Source organism: Lissotriton vulgaris, chromosome 7 (assembly GCF_964263255.1).
Source record: "Lissotriton vulgaris chromosome 7, aLisVul1.2, whole genome shotgun sequence".
NCBI lineage: Eukaryota > Metazoa > Chordata > Amphibia > Caudata > Salamandridae > Lissotriton > Lissotriton vulgaris.
The window spans coordinates 1,334,112,110-1,334,127,866 of record NC_141695.1 but is presented as its reverse complement, the minus strand read 5'-3'; the positions used below and the strand labels follow the sequence as shown (position 1 = coordinate 1,334,127,866).

The following is a 15,757-nucleotide window of genomic DNA, read 5'->3' as shown; positions in this document are numbered from 1 at the left end:
TGATTATAGTGCCCTGTTTCAGTAATGTTATAGGTATGTTGCCTTTGACAGTTAAAATATCAATATTGCAAGATATCGACAAAGGTATTAAAACCTTTATTTTGGGATCTTTGAGACATAGACTTAAAATCTCAAAACTGATTGCTCACAGACGATATGGGGGCCTTAGTTTATCATGCATTGAGCATTACTATACAGCCCTCCATTTATCTCAATTGGTTTATCTTTGGCTCAGAGATTATGATCCCCCACTATGGGTTCTCATTGAAAGACAAACTGTACTGGCAATTTCAGGTTTTCAAATGTTTTACACTCATAAATCATCTGATTTACAAACTTCCAACCCTACTATTCAATCTATGCTTAGGATTTGTATAGATGCCCATAATCTCCTTAAGAGTAACCCACGATTACATGGAAAGGCCCCCATATGGAATAAAGCTGATATTAAAATAGGTAAACAGACTATTTCCTGTGATATATTGGAGAGAGCAGGTATAATGTTGGATCACTTACTCACATTAGAAGATGAGCTTAATACCTTTGAAATGCTTCAGATAGAACTTCAACTCCCTATCTTTCAAAAGGGGAAATACTTACAACCAAACAAGCCCTTTTTAGTAGACTAGGACCATATTCGTGGATAGTTGAGGATTCCCCAGTGTGCTTACAATACTCAATAATTTGGGGGAAATTCAAAGGTGCAGTCACTGGATTTTATAATCTCACAGTGCATAAATTACACTCATGCTCATTACTAGCACAACTTCACGTCAAATGGCATGGGTTAATTACTGTAGTTTATTCCTATGAGGAATGGGCGGATGTTGTTATGAACATGGTTAATGTAATCAGAGAGGCCAGAATGAAATTTATTCTCTTCAAAATTCGTCATAACTGGTAGTGGTCACCATAAAAACTCAAGACAGCAGGTTTACTACACCAATCTACCTGCTGGAGGTGCCCACAGGAGGACTGCAATATACTACATATTGTATTCCGCTGTCCAATTTTGAAGGAATATTGTCTTCCAACTGCCTTTCTACACAGAGCTATACACGTGTCAATTCCTTTAACAGAAAAATGAGTTCTATTGCATGATGTTACTGATATCCCAAATCGAACAAACCATACAAGATGACTGATAGCTATTGCACTCACTGTAGGAATATTTTGTATATTTAGACATTGGATACTACCACAATGTCCTACACATGATGAATGGCTTATTGAAGTGGCATCATATGAAAAACTTGCAGGACAATGTTGGAATTTTTCATCCAAATTTGGAACCCCTTTCGAGCTAATACATATTCTATTTCTGGTATTATTTCTGATATTATTTCAGATTTTTCCTTCTAATTAGAAACTACAATAAGGGAATCACTTCCTTTTCCATCTCCTTATTAATTCATTATCATTATTTGTATTCATGCTGTTGCTGTTATCATTGGGATTGTTCATGCTTTAGCCATTAACACTGTTATGTGTATTAGGACTTACTGTTCGATTCGATTCATAAAACTTTATTCGATTCAACAACAGTATCATAAAAGTATACACAAAAATGTTTTTTTATATAAAACACATTAGACACCATTACATAAATTAAAAACCATCTTATTAGCATTTTCATATAATTCGGACATGCAGATTTCCCAAATAACCAATTATAAAAACTTTTTGTAAAGATAAAAACAGCCAATAATACAATACTTATACTGGTCAGTTACCATCCTACCATATATCAGGATAACATTTCCAAGTCCCATAAATCTAATAATGCAACAATGCAAGAAGGAGGACAACCCCAGTTTTTCAATAACGTTTTCTTATATTAAGTGACAATCTAATAAAATTGAGGATAGCACTCCACACCACATCTGCGGACAATGATAGCAAATGCTCATAGCCCTCCTTGTAAGTGCATTGTTGAAGATCCAATAAAACAGGTTTGATAAACCTGGTTCTCGGCCATTAACACTGTTATGTGTATTAGGACTTACTGTTCATCTATTGGAAATTGTTGAGTTAGTAGGAATATCTCCACTTGAAATATATTTGTATAATATTATTGCTACTATCCTCTAACTATCTATAACATATGGTTTACTTCATAGTGTATACTATCTACGTCATCTCCTTCCTTATCCACCGTTCCTATTTCTTCCTTTCCAGGTTTTATGAGTATCTCAGATATTGTATCATTTGATATCTGCTAATGAGAAATAATGTTACCTCTTTTGTTTAGGACTTTAAGGTCATGCCAAACTGCCCTAGTGACCATTATCCTCCCACTGCTTCTCTTAATACAAAGCCTAAGATGGGGCACACTGAGGAATCTCAGTTACAATACAATCCTAATAAAGGAATTAGACTGAAATGGATCAGGTAGACCCATCAAAATTTGAGCAAGATATCATCTTAAGAAATGATAATTTAATAGGTGGGTGCCTGAGGCTAGACTCTACCTCGGTTGAAATGGTAAGGGATTTTGAGCTGCTCTGTACCAACATTGCTCAGAGGTTGGTTAGGAACATCCTTCAAAAGCAATCCCTAGAGACGCGCTGGTTCAACACTGAATGCTCTAAAGCTCATAAAGAAATTGAAAAGTGCCCAGTACCCCACTCCTCGTGATAGTGAGCTAATTAAAATCATGAGGAGTAAATACAAAAAGGTAATAGAATGCAAGAAGAATTAAGAAGGATGTCGTGGGAGGACCTGGGAAACAGCACGCTCTCTTAAAGATGCGAAAAGATTTTGGGAAACTATTAATCACCTAATGTTCACCAAAGATGCAAGACTGATGGACTTATTGATCATGAGTAAGGCATGGGAAGCACATTTTTCCAATATCTTTAACCCTTCACATAAGAAGTTTGTGAAGGATTCAAAGGAAACCCCCTTTGATCTAACTGTAGCCCCACAACATAGTTTGTCCATCACAGTCCAAGAGGTAGAGGTGGCTTTAGCTCGGGGCATTTGTTTGAAAGACCCTGGTCCAGATGGGGGGGCCCCTCGATCTTTTAAGAGAAACCCCAATCTGTGGGCAACACTTTTAACAAATACTTTTAAAGCAGCTATTATTGGCCTATTGCCTGGGTCATTGAAAGAGTCGACTGTGGTCCCTGTTTTTAAAAAGGGCGATAGAAGTGATCCAGCATGTTGTAGGCCTATATCATCGATTGATACAACAGCAAAGGTATTGGGTAGGGTCCTTCTTGTATATTTTGAAAAGTGGGCATCCACCAAAGCTGTCTTGACAAATACGCAATATGGTTTTAGGAGGGGCTGGGTACAACTGGGCTGTGTCTTAACTTGTCCCTATGTGTCAGCAAGCACATGAGGTGCATGAAGAGCTCTATTCAATTGGCCTTCATGGACTTATCTAGTGGCTTTGATACTTTTAATCAGGACAAACTGTGGGCTGTGATGGAAAACATGGGTGTTTAAAAAGCACTAGTAACCCTTCTGAGTAGGCTCCATACAAACACAACAGTCACCATACGATATGGCAGTAAGGGGGGAAAACCCACCCAATTATCCCCAAGGATGTATTTTAGCCCTGTTTCTGTTTTTAATTTATACACATGGGCTGGAAGCTTTCTTATTTAAAAGGCAGCGTGACTACCCCAAAATTAGTAATACATCTGTTCCCCTGCTTTCATATGCAGACGATACAGTATTATCGGCAAGGACAGCCATGAGCTTGCAGAAATCCCTTGATGCGTTTACTGATTGTATGACATCCCTTGATTTAAAAGTAAATTTTATTAAATCATACACATGGTATGTGGCCCAAAGACCACAAAAACCAAAACTTTGATTGTCCAGGGAAAGAAGATGGAAAAAGTTAATAATTTCTTGTATCTGGGTAATTTATTCAATATTCAGATGAAGTGGAAACAACTTTTAACCACTAGAGCACAACAGACAAGCAGGGCTGTGGATGGGTTGTTTCAGTTTGCTTGGAATGGAATTCCTTCACCGGCATAAACCGGTGAAGGAATTATTAACTCTTTACCAAATCTAAATGCCTTCCTGTTGCCACATATGGGGCCGGGGTCTGGGGGTACAATAGAAGCCTGCCCATGGAGTCTGTGTGTAGGATACAGCGGGGTTCCACTGTAATCTCTCAATAGGAAAAAATGCATTTCCTAGAGACCCCTCACCCACCAGGGTTGCCCATTGGTGGCATGGTTCATCTTTGGGATCATCCCAATCCTCTACGGATTGAGGGGTGCTACAACTTGGTGATTACTCAGGGGCACTTATTGGTATGTTCAATAATAATGAAAGTAAGGGGGGGAGTGGAAAATTGGAGTTCAAAATACCTGACTAGTTGGACCAATATTTTATTCCCGACCCTAGTCGGTAAGGTTAAAATAAGGGGTTTTGACTGAAGACACAGACTTTAATGAGTTTGGTTGTTTCAGTAATAAGCAGTCAACATGTTTCGAGCCGTTCCCCTATTGGCTCTTCCTCAGGACTAAACAGGAACCTAGTACCGAAAGTACAGCTCCTCTATATCCACTAATAAGGAAACACTAGGTCACATGCATGTTGCATGCTCTTAATATACATACGGTTACAATTTATTCATCCTGTATCTGAAATAACAAAAGAAAATCATTTAAAAACACTGGCTCATCAGCCTAGCTGAAAAAAAACCAATTGCATTTGAAAACCATTAATATGTGACACCTCTATCATGTGGGAGCTCAATAAAGCAAAACAAGTGATCACTCCTTGCGTGTAAAAACTTGTTGCTTCACTCAGTGGTTGTGATAAAATCTCACCTGTGAGGTGAGGCTTCGTGAAACAAAACAAGACAACACATTAAACATGTAATAAATTGTATATCCAATTTTACATACTTTAAAAGACACTATGCTATAGCGTCAGGGTCTTTTCCAGGCGCGAGGTACATGTAGTAAAAGGGAAGGATTGGGCATGGCAAGTAGTTGCACTTGCCAGGTTGACATGGCAGTTTAAAACTGCTCTCACTGACAGTGGCAGTGGCAGGCCTGAGACAGGGTTACTCATGTGGGTGGCACAACCAGTGGTGCAGGCCCACCAGTAGAATCGGATTTACAGGCCCTGGGCACGCATAGTTCATTTTACTAGGGTTTTACCAGTAAATCAAATATGCCAATCATGGATAACCAATCATAATCACAATTTACACAGGAAGCATTTGCACTTTAGCACTGATCAGAAGGTAAAGTGCCCAGAGTACACAACCCAGCAAAAATGAAGTCTAACATACAGTCAAAAATGCAGGAGGTATAAGCAAAAAGACTGGGGAGACCACGCCATGGGTGCCAGGTCTAACACTAATGTTGACAAAAACATGCTTATTCTCAAAGACATCATTTCAACTCAATTGTGGAGGAAGAATGTCCCACATTTTGCTGACGATGTTTAATTTCAAAAGTTCAAAAATGAACATGATGAACCATCCGTTATCAGGGAAGGTATTATATTGAAAGGCTCGAGAATTTTCATACCAGAGAGCCTAAGACGACAAGTCATTGAAAGAGCCCATGAGGGACATTGTGGATTTGTAGGCACCAAAAGAGCCCTAAGGGACCGAGTCTGGTTCCCACACATAGATGAATGAGTGGAGCGGGAACAAAAAGAGTGCCATTGATTCAACTGCCTTTCCCCCAGAGTGACGCAGTATCCATTGAAAATGTCTGACATTCTTGCACATGCTTGGAAAAGAGTTGCAGTTGATTTTCGTGGGCCCTTAGGAAATGGGCATCATCTCATTGTCATTGATGAGTATTCACACGTTTTTACTTTAGTAGTAGGGGAGCTATCATCAACAAAGCATGACGAGGTCATCGATCGGCTGGATTACATCTTTAAAGCATGGGGTATACCTGCCGTTCTCAAATCTAACAATGGCCTGCAGTTCAATAGCAAAGAAATCAAGGAGTTTCTAGTCAGACAAAATGTCACGCATCAAAAGAGTTTATCCCAGTGGCCGAGCCAATGGTGTTGTGGTACGATTCAAGGGTAACTCAACGAGCCTCGATGGAAGGAATTGAGTTAATCAAGGCGCAGTGTCAAGCCCTCCATGCGTATCATTCAACTACTCCACTCCACAACATCTAAGAGTCCTGCTACCTTGCAATTTGGGGAAGCCATTGGAACTAAACTGCCGAAGTGGCAGTAGACCGATCCTTGAGTGCTGAAAAGATAAGTGTCACAGACACTTCAAAAAAGTGAAAGTGAAAACATAAGCCGATCAGCGTCAACGAGCTCAAGAATAGTCTTCGATGAAGGTGATTGGGTCCTGATCAAGCAGAAACTAAAGGGGAAAAAAGACTCCATTTGCTATCAATGCTATGAAGGTTGTGATGTGTAAAGGACACCTGGTGACAGCACATCGTCCTGGAAAGTTCATATCCTGGGACTCGTCACAGGTTAAGCACCTACCCAGACGTTCATCAGCTCCTGGAATCATGAATGAGGCGACCCTGCCTAACAGTCCAGATCAAACACCAGAACCTGTGCCACTGGTGCACATTGAGTGTGTATCTCAACAGTCTTATACCACTCGATCTGGCCGACTAGTGACAGCGCCTCGACGACTTATTGAGGAAGTCTAATGTGACTGTTGTTTGTACTTTTTATTTAACAAAGGGGAGATGTAGTGTCGTGAGACTGTGAACTAGGACTCTTGGGGTTCTAGGAGGACTCAACAGAGTCATTACTTAGCTTGCTGGGAGGTGTTAAGGTGTGACTATTAACTGTTATGACGTATTGAGAGTGTAGTGCATGACCGGATCCTGGGGAATAAAGACATCTGTTACAGAGCTCCGTCTGTGGCGCATTCATTAGCATGCTCCCGGGCTGGGGAGATGCTACAAACTTCATCCCATTTTATGCAAACCAAAAGTTAAATGCACAGATTGAGCACCACACATGGTCAGGATGGCTTCTTTTGCAATGTTTATGTTGTGTGAGTTTGGCCCAAGGGCATTAGAGAGCTTTACATGAGCACTAGGTTATATTATGAAAAGTCTTATTAATGTTTTTTTTTTTTTATTATTCATTGGGATAGTAATGTGATTTGCCCAAGATCATGGGATAGTGAGCAGACGCAGTTCCAAAGCTTTGTGGCTGCTTTTTTAACAGTCTTCTTTTCTCCTTGGCTATCCGCTAGAGGGTACCACCAATCATGTGAGCTGGCTTCCATGTCCACTCCCCTGTATTCATGGTGGGTAGCAGTTGAATTGTTCCTACCTCAATTTGCATCTGGTGGACTAGGTCTATTTGCATAGAGCTCGTAACCCTCGACAACAACCTCTTGCCAATTACAGAAAACATACAGCAGCAGCAGGAGCTAAATGCCATTACAGGCTTGAGACTCAGTCACCGCTCGATTTATTGGTCTGGCATATTGCAAATGACTTCAGGTTGAGCTTGAGGTAATTTTAAATTTGTTGGACATTTAAGTTCAGATGCGCTGGCAAGTGCATATATGCGTTACTTTAACCCCTGATGCGTGACAAATGGCCGGCCAGGCAGACTGCTGTAATGGTCTCCTGGCTCAACTGCCTCAGCATGTTCGTTCACCCTTATACAAGGTCTAACTACATCACACACCACCTTTTCCCCAGATAAAGACCCACCTCTTTTTTCCTAATTCAGTCTGGTCGGTTTCCCGAGTTTTTTAAAAAGGAAGATTTAATGGTGCCGGAATGAAACACCTACATGGAACAGCTCCCCTCTATCTTTTGCACACGCTCTCCTGCTGTACACTTTCTCAGAAAGGGCACTCTCTTCCGACCAAAAAGTAGAAACCTAAACAGCATTGTATCCTACCTAGATTCTGACTCCTCACACTTCCAGTCCCCTACGCAGGTGCTCGCTTGGAAACAAGCTGGACGCTGTGATGTCCTTTCATCTCTTCATACCATACGTTTGAGAACCTTTTCTTGAGTGTGAGAACCATGACAGCAAATGGCCACTGTCCTGTCAAGAACTATTACAGACCAACTGTGCATACTATGTTATTTTTACAATGTTTCATCCATCAACTGTGTTTGTATACCAGGGTTGGACTGGGACAGAAAATAGGTCCAGGTACCAAAATATAAGTGGCCCCCCATTAGTGAATGCGACAGCTAAGAAGGTGTCCCATACTCTACACATGCGGGCAGTTTTGAATTTGTAAAGACAAGCTATATATGTGTTTTGCAAGATATGGGCGACTCGATGAATTTGTGTTTGCTACAGTGCTTATACTTGGGAAAACAACCATCTGCAATGCAATAGGTCCCGCATTACTGAAAGTGTGAGCTATTGGCATTGCAAATAATAATGTTTGTTAGATTATTTGTTTTATATATCCGAGCAGTAGCATAAGCAAGGGTGCAGTACGTCACGTGGGTAATAGAGGTCCCTTTACAACTCCACAGGGACACCTAGTAACAGCCTGTGGCCTGCACCTTTTTCTTGCTTCGTAGATTTTATGTTATTTCTTATGCTACTGCTGGGATATATATATATATATATTTTTTTTTAACTAACAAAGATTATCATTTGCAACGCCAATAGCTCAAACTTTTAGTAAAGTGAGACCTATTGCATTGCAAATGCTTGTTAAGAGGGCAGCTTGCTGATAGCTGGATGCTTGTGTCCCTGTCAGTGGATTTGCTGTCCTCGGTGTGCTAGAATGCTTTGCTATACAGTTAGTTCAACAAGAAGCTTTTACAGCACGACATGAATGGGCACTGATGCAACGATGAAGAAAAGCCTCCACCCCTCCCTAATAAGGGCAGGCCGGCCGGGCAAAGCAAACTTCACATATGCGGCTGCCCATGACCCCCGCAGGGGGCCACCTCAGAGGGCAGCCCCCTTAGATCCATTTGGGCATTTCCCCACCCCCACTCACTACTGCGGGACTCCAGGATGAGTCCTCTTAAAGGGCTCTCCAGACACGTCATGTCCGGGGCGCCTTGGGGTGGGGAGGGTATTTAGGCCCCCCCCCCTCCATTTTAGGTCCTCTTTGTTGCCTGGCACGCCGGGGGGGAGGGCTAAATACCCTCCCCACCCCACGGCACTCTGACATGACGTGTCTGGTGTGCCCTGTAAGGGGACTCCTCCTGGAGTCCCGCAGTACTGAGCGGGACACAGTGGCACTGTGGGTGCTTGAGCCGGGCGGGAGACCTGACTTCATGGCAGGGATCCACCTGTCCTGAGCGTTCACCCCATTCCCACAGCTGGAGCCCACAGAACGAGCTCAAGGTCAGCCCCAGGATCCAGCATGCCGCCTCCACCCTTCACCAACAGGCCTTCTACCCCTACGACCATCAACAGCTCGGGATCCCTCGAGTCCCAAGATCACCACCGTGAGTGCAACAGAACCCTGAAGGCCTGGCTGAACGACGGCGAGAAGATCATGCTCTGTTAATATGTAATATATAGTTGTACAACCCTAATTGCTTCTTAAAATTTAATCATGAGTGGATTTGCAACTTGTATATATTTAACTCCAACCACTAGTATCTGTAGTAGCCTTTTGTACTTACTACCATTCTTATGTGAGTTTAGAGTTTATCTTTTTGAATATTTTATATTATTAATGTATTCTGAAGTCTTTATGTAATGTAACAGGTACTATTGTAAAGAGCTCTGACACCTTCGGGTAAGGTTTGCGCTATATAAAAACTCATAAATAAATAGGAAGTGCAAATGCCTAGAATTCCTTGTAAATGGTAAGAAACAAACAGTGTCATTGGTAGACTGCTCCAAAAAGTAAAACATGCAAGGAGATCTCATAATAGGAAATGTGGAAAATAACACTTAATCAATAAAACTAAACACTGTATTGTAACAGTGCCCCTTAACAGACCTGAGCTATAATACGTAGATTGCAAGATGAATAAAAAAAATAACTCTTTAGAACAATCATGGATAAACGTGAAATATAAACTGTAATTTACGGGTGCTCCTTACGCAAAACCAGAAATTATGTATTGGAGCGCTAACGAATAAGGAGCCAGAAAATAAAAGTGACGCAGAAGTGAACAAATTGCAAGTAGCAGGCGGGATTACACTCAGTACCAGTGATTATAGCAGGTCTTGCAGACAGCGCATGTACGCTCTTCCTTGACCCAAATACTGCACACTGGGCCATAAAACAGGCCCACAAACAGCCAAAAACAAGCATTTACAATGTAATGGTTTCGCCTTTGGAAAAGTTAGAAATGTTGGCATTGTAAACGACAAAATTTGTATTTATGTGTTGGTTTTGAAAACAGATAAATAAATGGCATTGTCATTTACATTGCCATTAGCTTAATCTCTCGCAAATGTGAGACCTATTGTACCCTACGGACAAGCTCAGCAGACAGCAATTACTACCGCACACACACACCCAGAGCCACACACACACACCCAGAGCCAGCCACACACACACATCCAGAGCCACACACACAGAGCCACACACACACACACACACCCAGAGCCACACACACACCCAGAGCCACACACACACACCCAGAGCCACACACACACACACACACCCAGAGCCACACACACACACCCAGAGCTACATACACACCCAGAGCCACACACACACACACACACACAGAGTCACACACACACACCCAGAGCCACACACACAAACACACAGAGCCACACACCCACCCAGAGCCGCAAACACCCACCCAGAGCCACACACACCCACCCAGAGCCACACACACACACCCAGAGCCACACCCACCACCCAGAGCCAACAACACCCACCCAGAGCCACACACACCCACCCAGAGCCACACACACACTCAGGAGAGCAAGCACAGCCAGGGGGCAGGGAAGCAAGCACAGCGAGGGGGCAGGGAAGCAAGCAGTGATAAACAGCCCCTACAGCCTGTCTAGCGTTTTCCATTACAGTTTGCTCGGGCGGCGCGAGATTTGTTTCTTACTTCATCATGATTGGCTGCAGCTGGAGCTCGTGTGTTTCTGGTTTGTTACTTGCTCTGTGATTGGTGGGTGTGGCCGGTGCTGCATGCCGGCCGCTCAAGAATAATGGCAGAGGTCGGCCGGAGGTTGTTGTGGGTCCCGGCACCTTGGAACCAAGTTGTCTGCGTGAAGGGGCCCCGGGAACACCACAGGGGAGTATTAGGGTTGAACAAGGTGCCGCCCGGGAACTGGGGCGGAGTCTTATGCAAAGACGTGTCAGTGGCCAATGAGGTAGGGCAGAAGGAGAATCTTTTATTGGGGTTGCTAACAGAATTTCAAGAGCTGCAGTCTGGGGCCGCCAACCTGGAAAAAGATCACTCTTCATCTAGTCTGGATGTAAAGTCATTAGGGCAGGAAACAGGATGTATGGGAGAATGGGTTGAGGGAGCGGCCCGTAAGCACCAGCAAGTGGCACTGAGCCTTAAAGTAGGGGGAAGTGGCCCAAGACATTGGAAAGGGCAGGAGGGAGTCATTGGTAAGCAAGATGCTCTGAGGGTACTCTATTTGGAACTTCTTAGTTGTGCGGCCTCAACCGATCACTGGCCTTTGTCATCCTCACTTCCAAGCTCCAGCACAGCCAGAATGAAGCGCATGATCGGCGACTCCACAGAGACGGTTGTGGGCGCTGCTGTCCACCCAACACACCTGACAGTTGCTTTCAGGGAGTGTACCATTGCGCCCTTCACGGGTTACGGGCTTTCAGCATGCACCAGGGGGCGGCTCTCTGCTGTCGGCCACCAGAACTCTTTCACCAGGGTCTACTCTACGACTAACAGAGCTGGAAGGAACAATGGCTCCCCGAAGCCACCGCTCTTCCGCAGCCCGACCTCCTACTACGATATCCTTGTTGTCCCCGGCTCAGCCACTCAGTCCCAGATCAAGACAGCCTACTACCGCCAGTCGTTCCGCTACCACCCGGACCGCAACAATGGCGACGAGGCAGCAGCGCAGTGCTTCACCGAGATTAGCGAGGCCTACCTCATACTGGGCAGTGTCACCCTGCGCAAGAAGTACGACCGAGGAATACTAAGCCAAGAGGATGTGCGGGCGGCGGAGAAACCAAAGGGGAAGGTGGATGGATGTCCCACGCCCAAGAGGACAGAGAGCACGTCCTCGTCCCGCATCACTCCCACCAAGCCAATCTTCGACTTCGACGAGTTCTACCGAGTCCACTACGGCGAGCAGCTTGAACGGGAGCGGCACATGAAAAGGAAAAGCGAGGAGCTACAAAGGCAAAACGAGACACGCAAAGACGTAAAACAAACAGGGAGACGACATAAGACGGGGTACACGTACAAACAGGGAGATGACATGAGACGGGGTACATGTACAAAGGGAAAAGATACTGTGGAAAGTTAAACATGTAGGATACGGGGCATGTAGAGACGACAGCAACGAGACACGCAAAGACGTAAAACAAATAGGGAGACAACATGAGACGGGGTACACGTACAAACAGGGAGACGACATGAGACGGGGTAAACGTACAAAGGGAAAAGAAACTTATAAACAAAATGCTGCTTACCTGATCGCAAATAGAAACAACTTCCTGGCAACTTAAATCTCGCAGCCCACTCCGGCAAAAAACACTTCGAAAAAGACCAAAACATCACGGGGAAAAAAAAAACATCCGCCCACCGCCGTATGACGTTTTAAAAGGGGCGGAGAGGGAAAAAAGTCGCCGGAACGCCCACGAATCGCCTGGGACAATGACTGACATATCTCTCTTCCAATGGCTAGCCTCCATTTATGGAGCTAGCCAATGGAAGAGAGAGGCGGGAAGCCACATACTGCTTCTCAAAAGATTTCGCCTGCGCGAACGCTGCTGCGCAGCGGACGCCATGCGAAACCTAAAAAGTGATCCCAGCACTTGGACTCCAGGCTGTTGTGTTGTACGTGACGGTAGTCATGTGTACCCAAGGAGAACTACCAGGCTCAGGTGAGTAGGGCATGGTGTAGCTTTGGCAAAGATGCTTGTGTTGTGACATCCTCTCAAATGCATTCTTGGTTTGTATACCTGCCAACTCACCTGGTGCCACCATGTAACACAGTATCGGCCCCCATCACACGGTCTGCCGCTGAGGAGCTGATATCACATGGTGGCAGGGAAAACAAGCTGAACACCACTCCACTTGTTTTCGGAGGCTTTAACTGCCGACATCCATAAAGTGTTGTGAAAACGCCCCAGGACATTGGCATCAGCCTCAGCCTCAGCAGGGGACTTGGGGGCTGGTGGGGTTCAAAAGTACTTCGCAGGTAATATTTGGCACAAGGCTCTGTCCTCTTCAAGGCCCCACCTCCCTTCTCACACTGTGATATTTTTCTTTAAGTTGGCAGATATGGGTTTGGTAGCTGTATCTGAGGACCCTGAGTCAGGACTGCTATGTCTGTTTCGTTTTTTCTTGTTCTCCTTTCACTAAGAAGTTTCTTTTTTGGACCAGGATCTTAAAAAGGCTTGGAAAGCTGCACCAGTCTGAAGTTTCCAGGCATACTACTGGCAATCAAAGATACACAAGTTGATGGGATGAATGCTTGCAGATAGTCTAAGAAGTGGCAATTTCTCAGGGTAGCATTTTAACCTACTGCTTTTCCTCCACTGTGCTACTCTGGACAGAGGTCCACCCAGCAGTTAATTTATAAAAAAACATAAGGGCAGGGGCTCTGGTCAGGAGGCATCTTGCAGCAGCCCATTTCTTCTGTTAGCACTGCCTAAAACAGAACCAACTACTAACCATGAAAGTGGGAAAGGATGTGTCATAATGACCAGAGGTGCCGACTTCAGAGCTGGAGAAACAGGTTTGAGTCTTGGCTGGCGCAACATTCTGTGATTCTGGGCAAATCAATCTCTCCATAAATTAATGTGTCCATAACTGGTGCTCATAAAAAGTGCGGTGTTGATTACAAAGTGCTGGTGCTTAGCACCGGAAAGCACCGGCTAAAATTAACCAATTGGTCTTCCTAATGCAAATCAGCACTGACTCTGGTCTTCTTGGAAGCAGTCCATCCTCAGTAGTGGTCATGCCACCCTGCAGCCCACTGCTTTTTTATTTGGGAAATTTGAGATTCACACCTTGTGAATCTCACAGACTAAGCTACGCCCCTGCCTAATCTTGTCCTCGCCATCCCCACACTCAACAATGATGATAAATGGCATATTGTGGCATATTACCCTCTGCGTATATACATAACTAGAAATATTTTCAATCAGTAACTGTAGTTAAATGATCTAATCCCGTTTTATTTTATTTTAATTTCTGATTAAAAAAGTGCTTGGAACTTCCAGAGGAAAACTGAATGTAAATACCTCAAGTAATAGGCTTGTGGTGCATATCGCATCGTTTTATCTTCCATTCTGCATTCGTTTCTCCGGCTTAAAGGTGCACCGGAGATATGCATTTTTAAGCATATTCAGAACGCGGGGCGTGAAATTAAATGTTTGACAGAGTGAGAAAAATATACAGAGTTTTTGGAGATGCCGTTTTTTAAAGAGAAAAAATAGTAATGCTCTGCAGATCTGGAGAGTGGGGGGCGCAGCCGCTCGGTGGTGGAGTGACCCCTCTCTCCAGGAATTTGTGGCTCACTGTTCCCTCACCTAATCTGCCCCCTGTATCTGCCGCCTCCATTGAAGTCGCCGGGTTGCTGCCAGGCCGCCTTATAGATAAGAGTAGGGGGAGAGCATTGGAGCTCAGTGGGGCCCCCCGAGCCGCACTCTCAACCAAGGCAACGGGCAGAATGGAACGGATTCCTTACAACATATGTTTTTGCCAGATAAGTAAACAGTGTGTGTCGGAGAGAAGAAAAAAACGTAAAGGAAAGAAGAAGAGGGGGAACAAAGCATTTGCAATTTAATGACATTACAGCTCTCAGCTTAGGGGGCTGGCGCGCTGCGAGGTGAAAAGCAAAGGAAGATGAACGGAGACAGGGGGACAGGGACAGGGAAAAGAACAAAGTTCATCTTTCAGCCTTTGTGCATTTTTTGCATTTTATTGGGGATATACGACCTTTCCCTTGTTTTCCTTTTTCTTTGGCTGGTTTTAAGCTTTTCGGTGCCCACTTGTACCCCTATCTTATTTCGGGTTTACCTTTTCTTCGTTTTTTTGCAGTTTTTGTCTCCGTTGCACAACACTCTTTTTGTTCTGACCTTTCCCTAAGCTAGTGGAGTATTTTCAGGGAAAGCCCGACACGTGTGTCCAACTGTGAGGAGCATAAGAGGCATGAAAAACACGCATTTACAAGTGGGGCCGGTACGTAACGTGTAGGAAAATTAAAAAACTTACCTCCGGGAGTCGGCTCGGAGTAGGGAGCGGGTCGGGTCTGCGTCCTCACAGGGAGAGCCGTCCGGCTGGTGTGACAAAGGATGCCGAAACCCCCCCCCAAAAAAACGCCCACCGCCGCATGACGTGGGCACAAAGCGAAAAATTCTGCGGAACGCCCACGAATCGCCTCGGACATTGACGGACATATCTTTGTTCCAATGGCTACCCTTCATTTATGGAGCTAGCCAATGGAACATCTATTTGGGACAAAGCCCCATACTGGTAAACAAAAGTTTTCGCCTGCGCGAACGCCGCTGCGCAGCGGATCGCCAGGCGAAACCTAAAAAGGCCCACGCACTGACCAGCCATATCAGCCCTTTGGGCACTACCAGATTGCCGTATAGGCCAATCTGTTGTCAACTTCAAATTTTTTTAGTATATTGCCTCCACCACCCTCCTGTATAATACGTTTACAGGCTCTGTATATGTCTACACCATTCCCATACAGCGAGGCACCT

At 44.5% G+C, this 15,757-nt stretch overlaps 1 protein-coding gene across 1 annotated transcript; it reads left to right on the top strand.

Annotated features, from left to right (window-relative positions):
- The first annotated feature begins 11,049 nt into the window (after positions 1-11,049).
- LOC147703638 (uncharacterized) lies at positions 11,050-12,342 on the top strand. The gene has a single exon (XM_086929533.1). It carries the CDS (start codon positions 11,050-11,052, stop codon positions 12,340-12,342), a length of 1,293 nt encoding a protein of 430 aa, XP_086785659.1.
- The last annotated feature ends 3,415 nt before the right edge of the window (positions 12,343-15,757 follow it).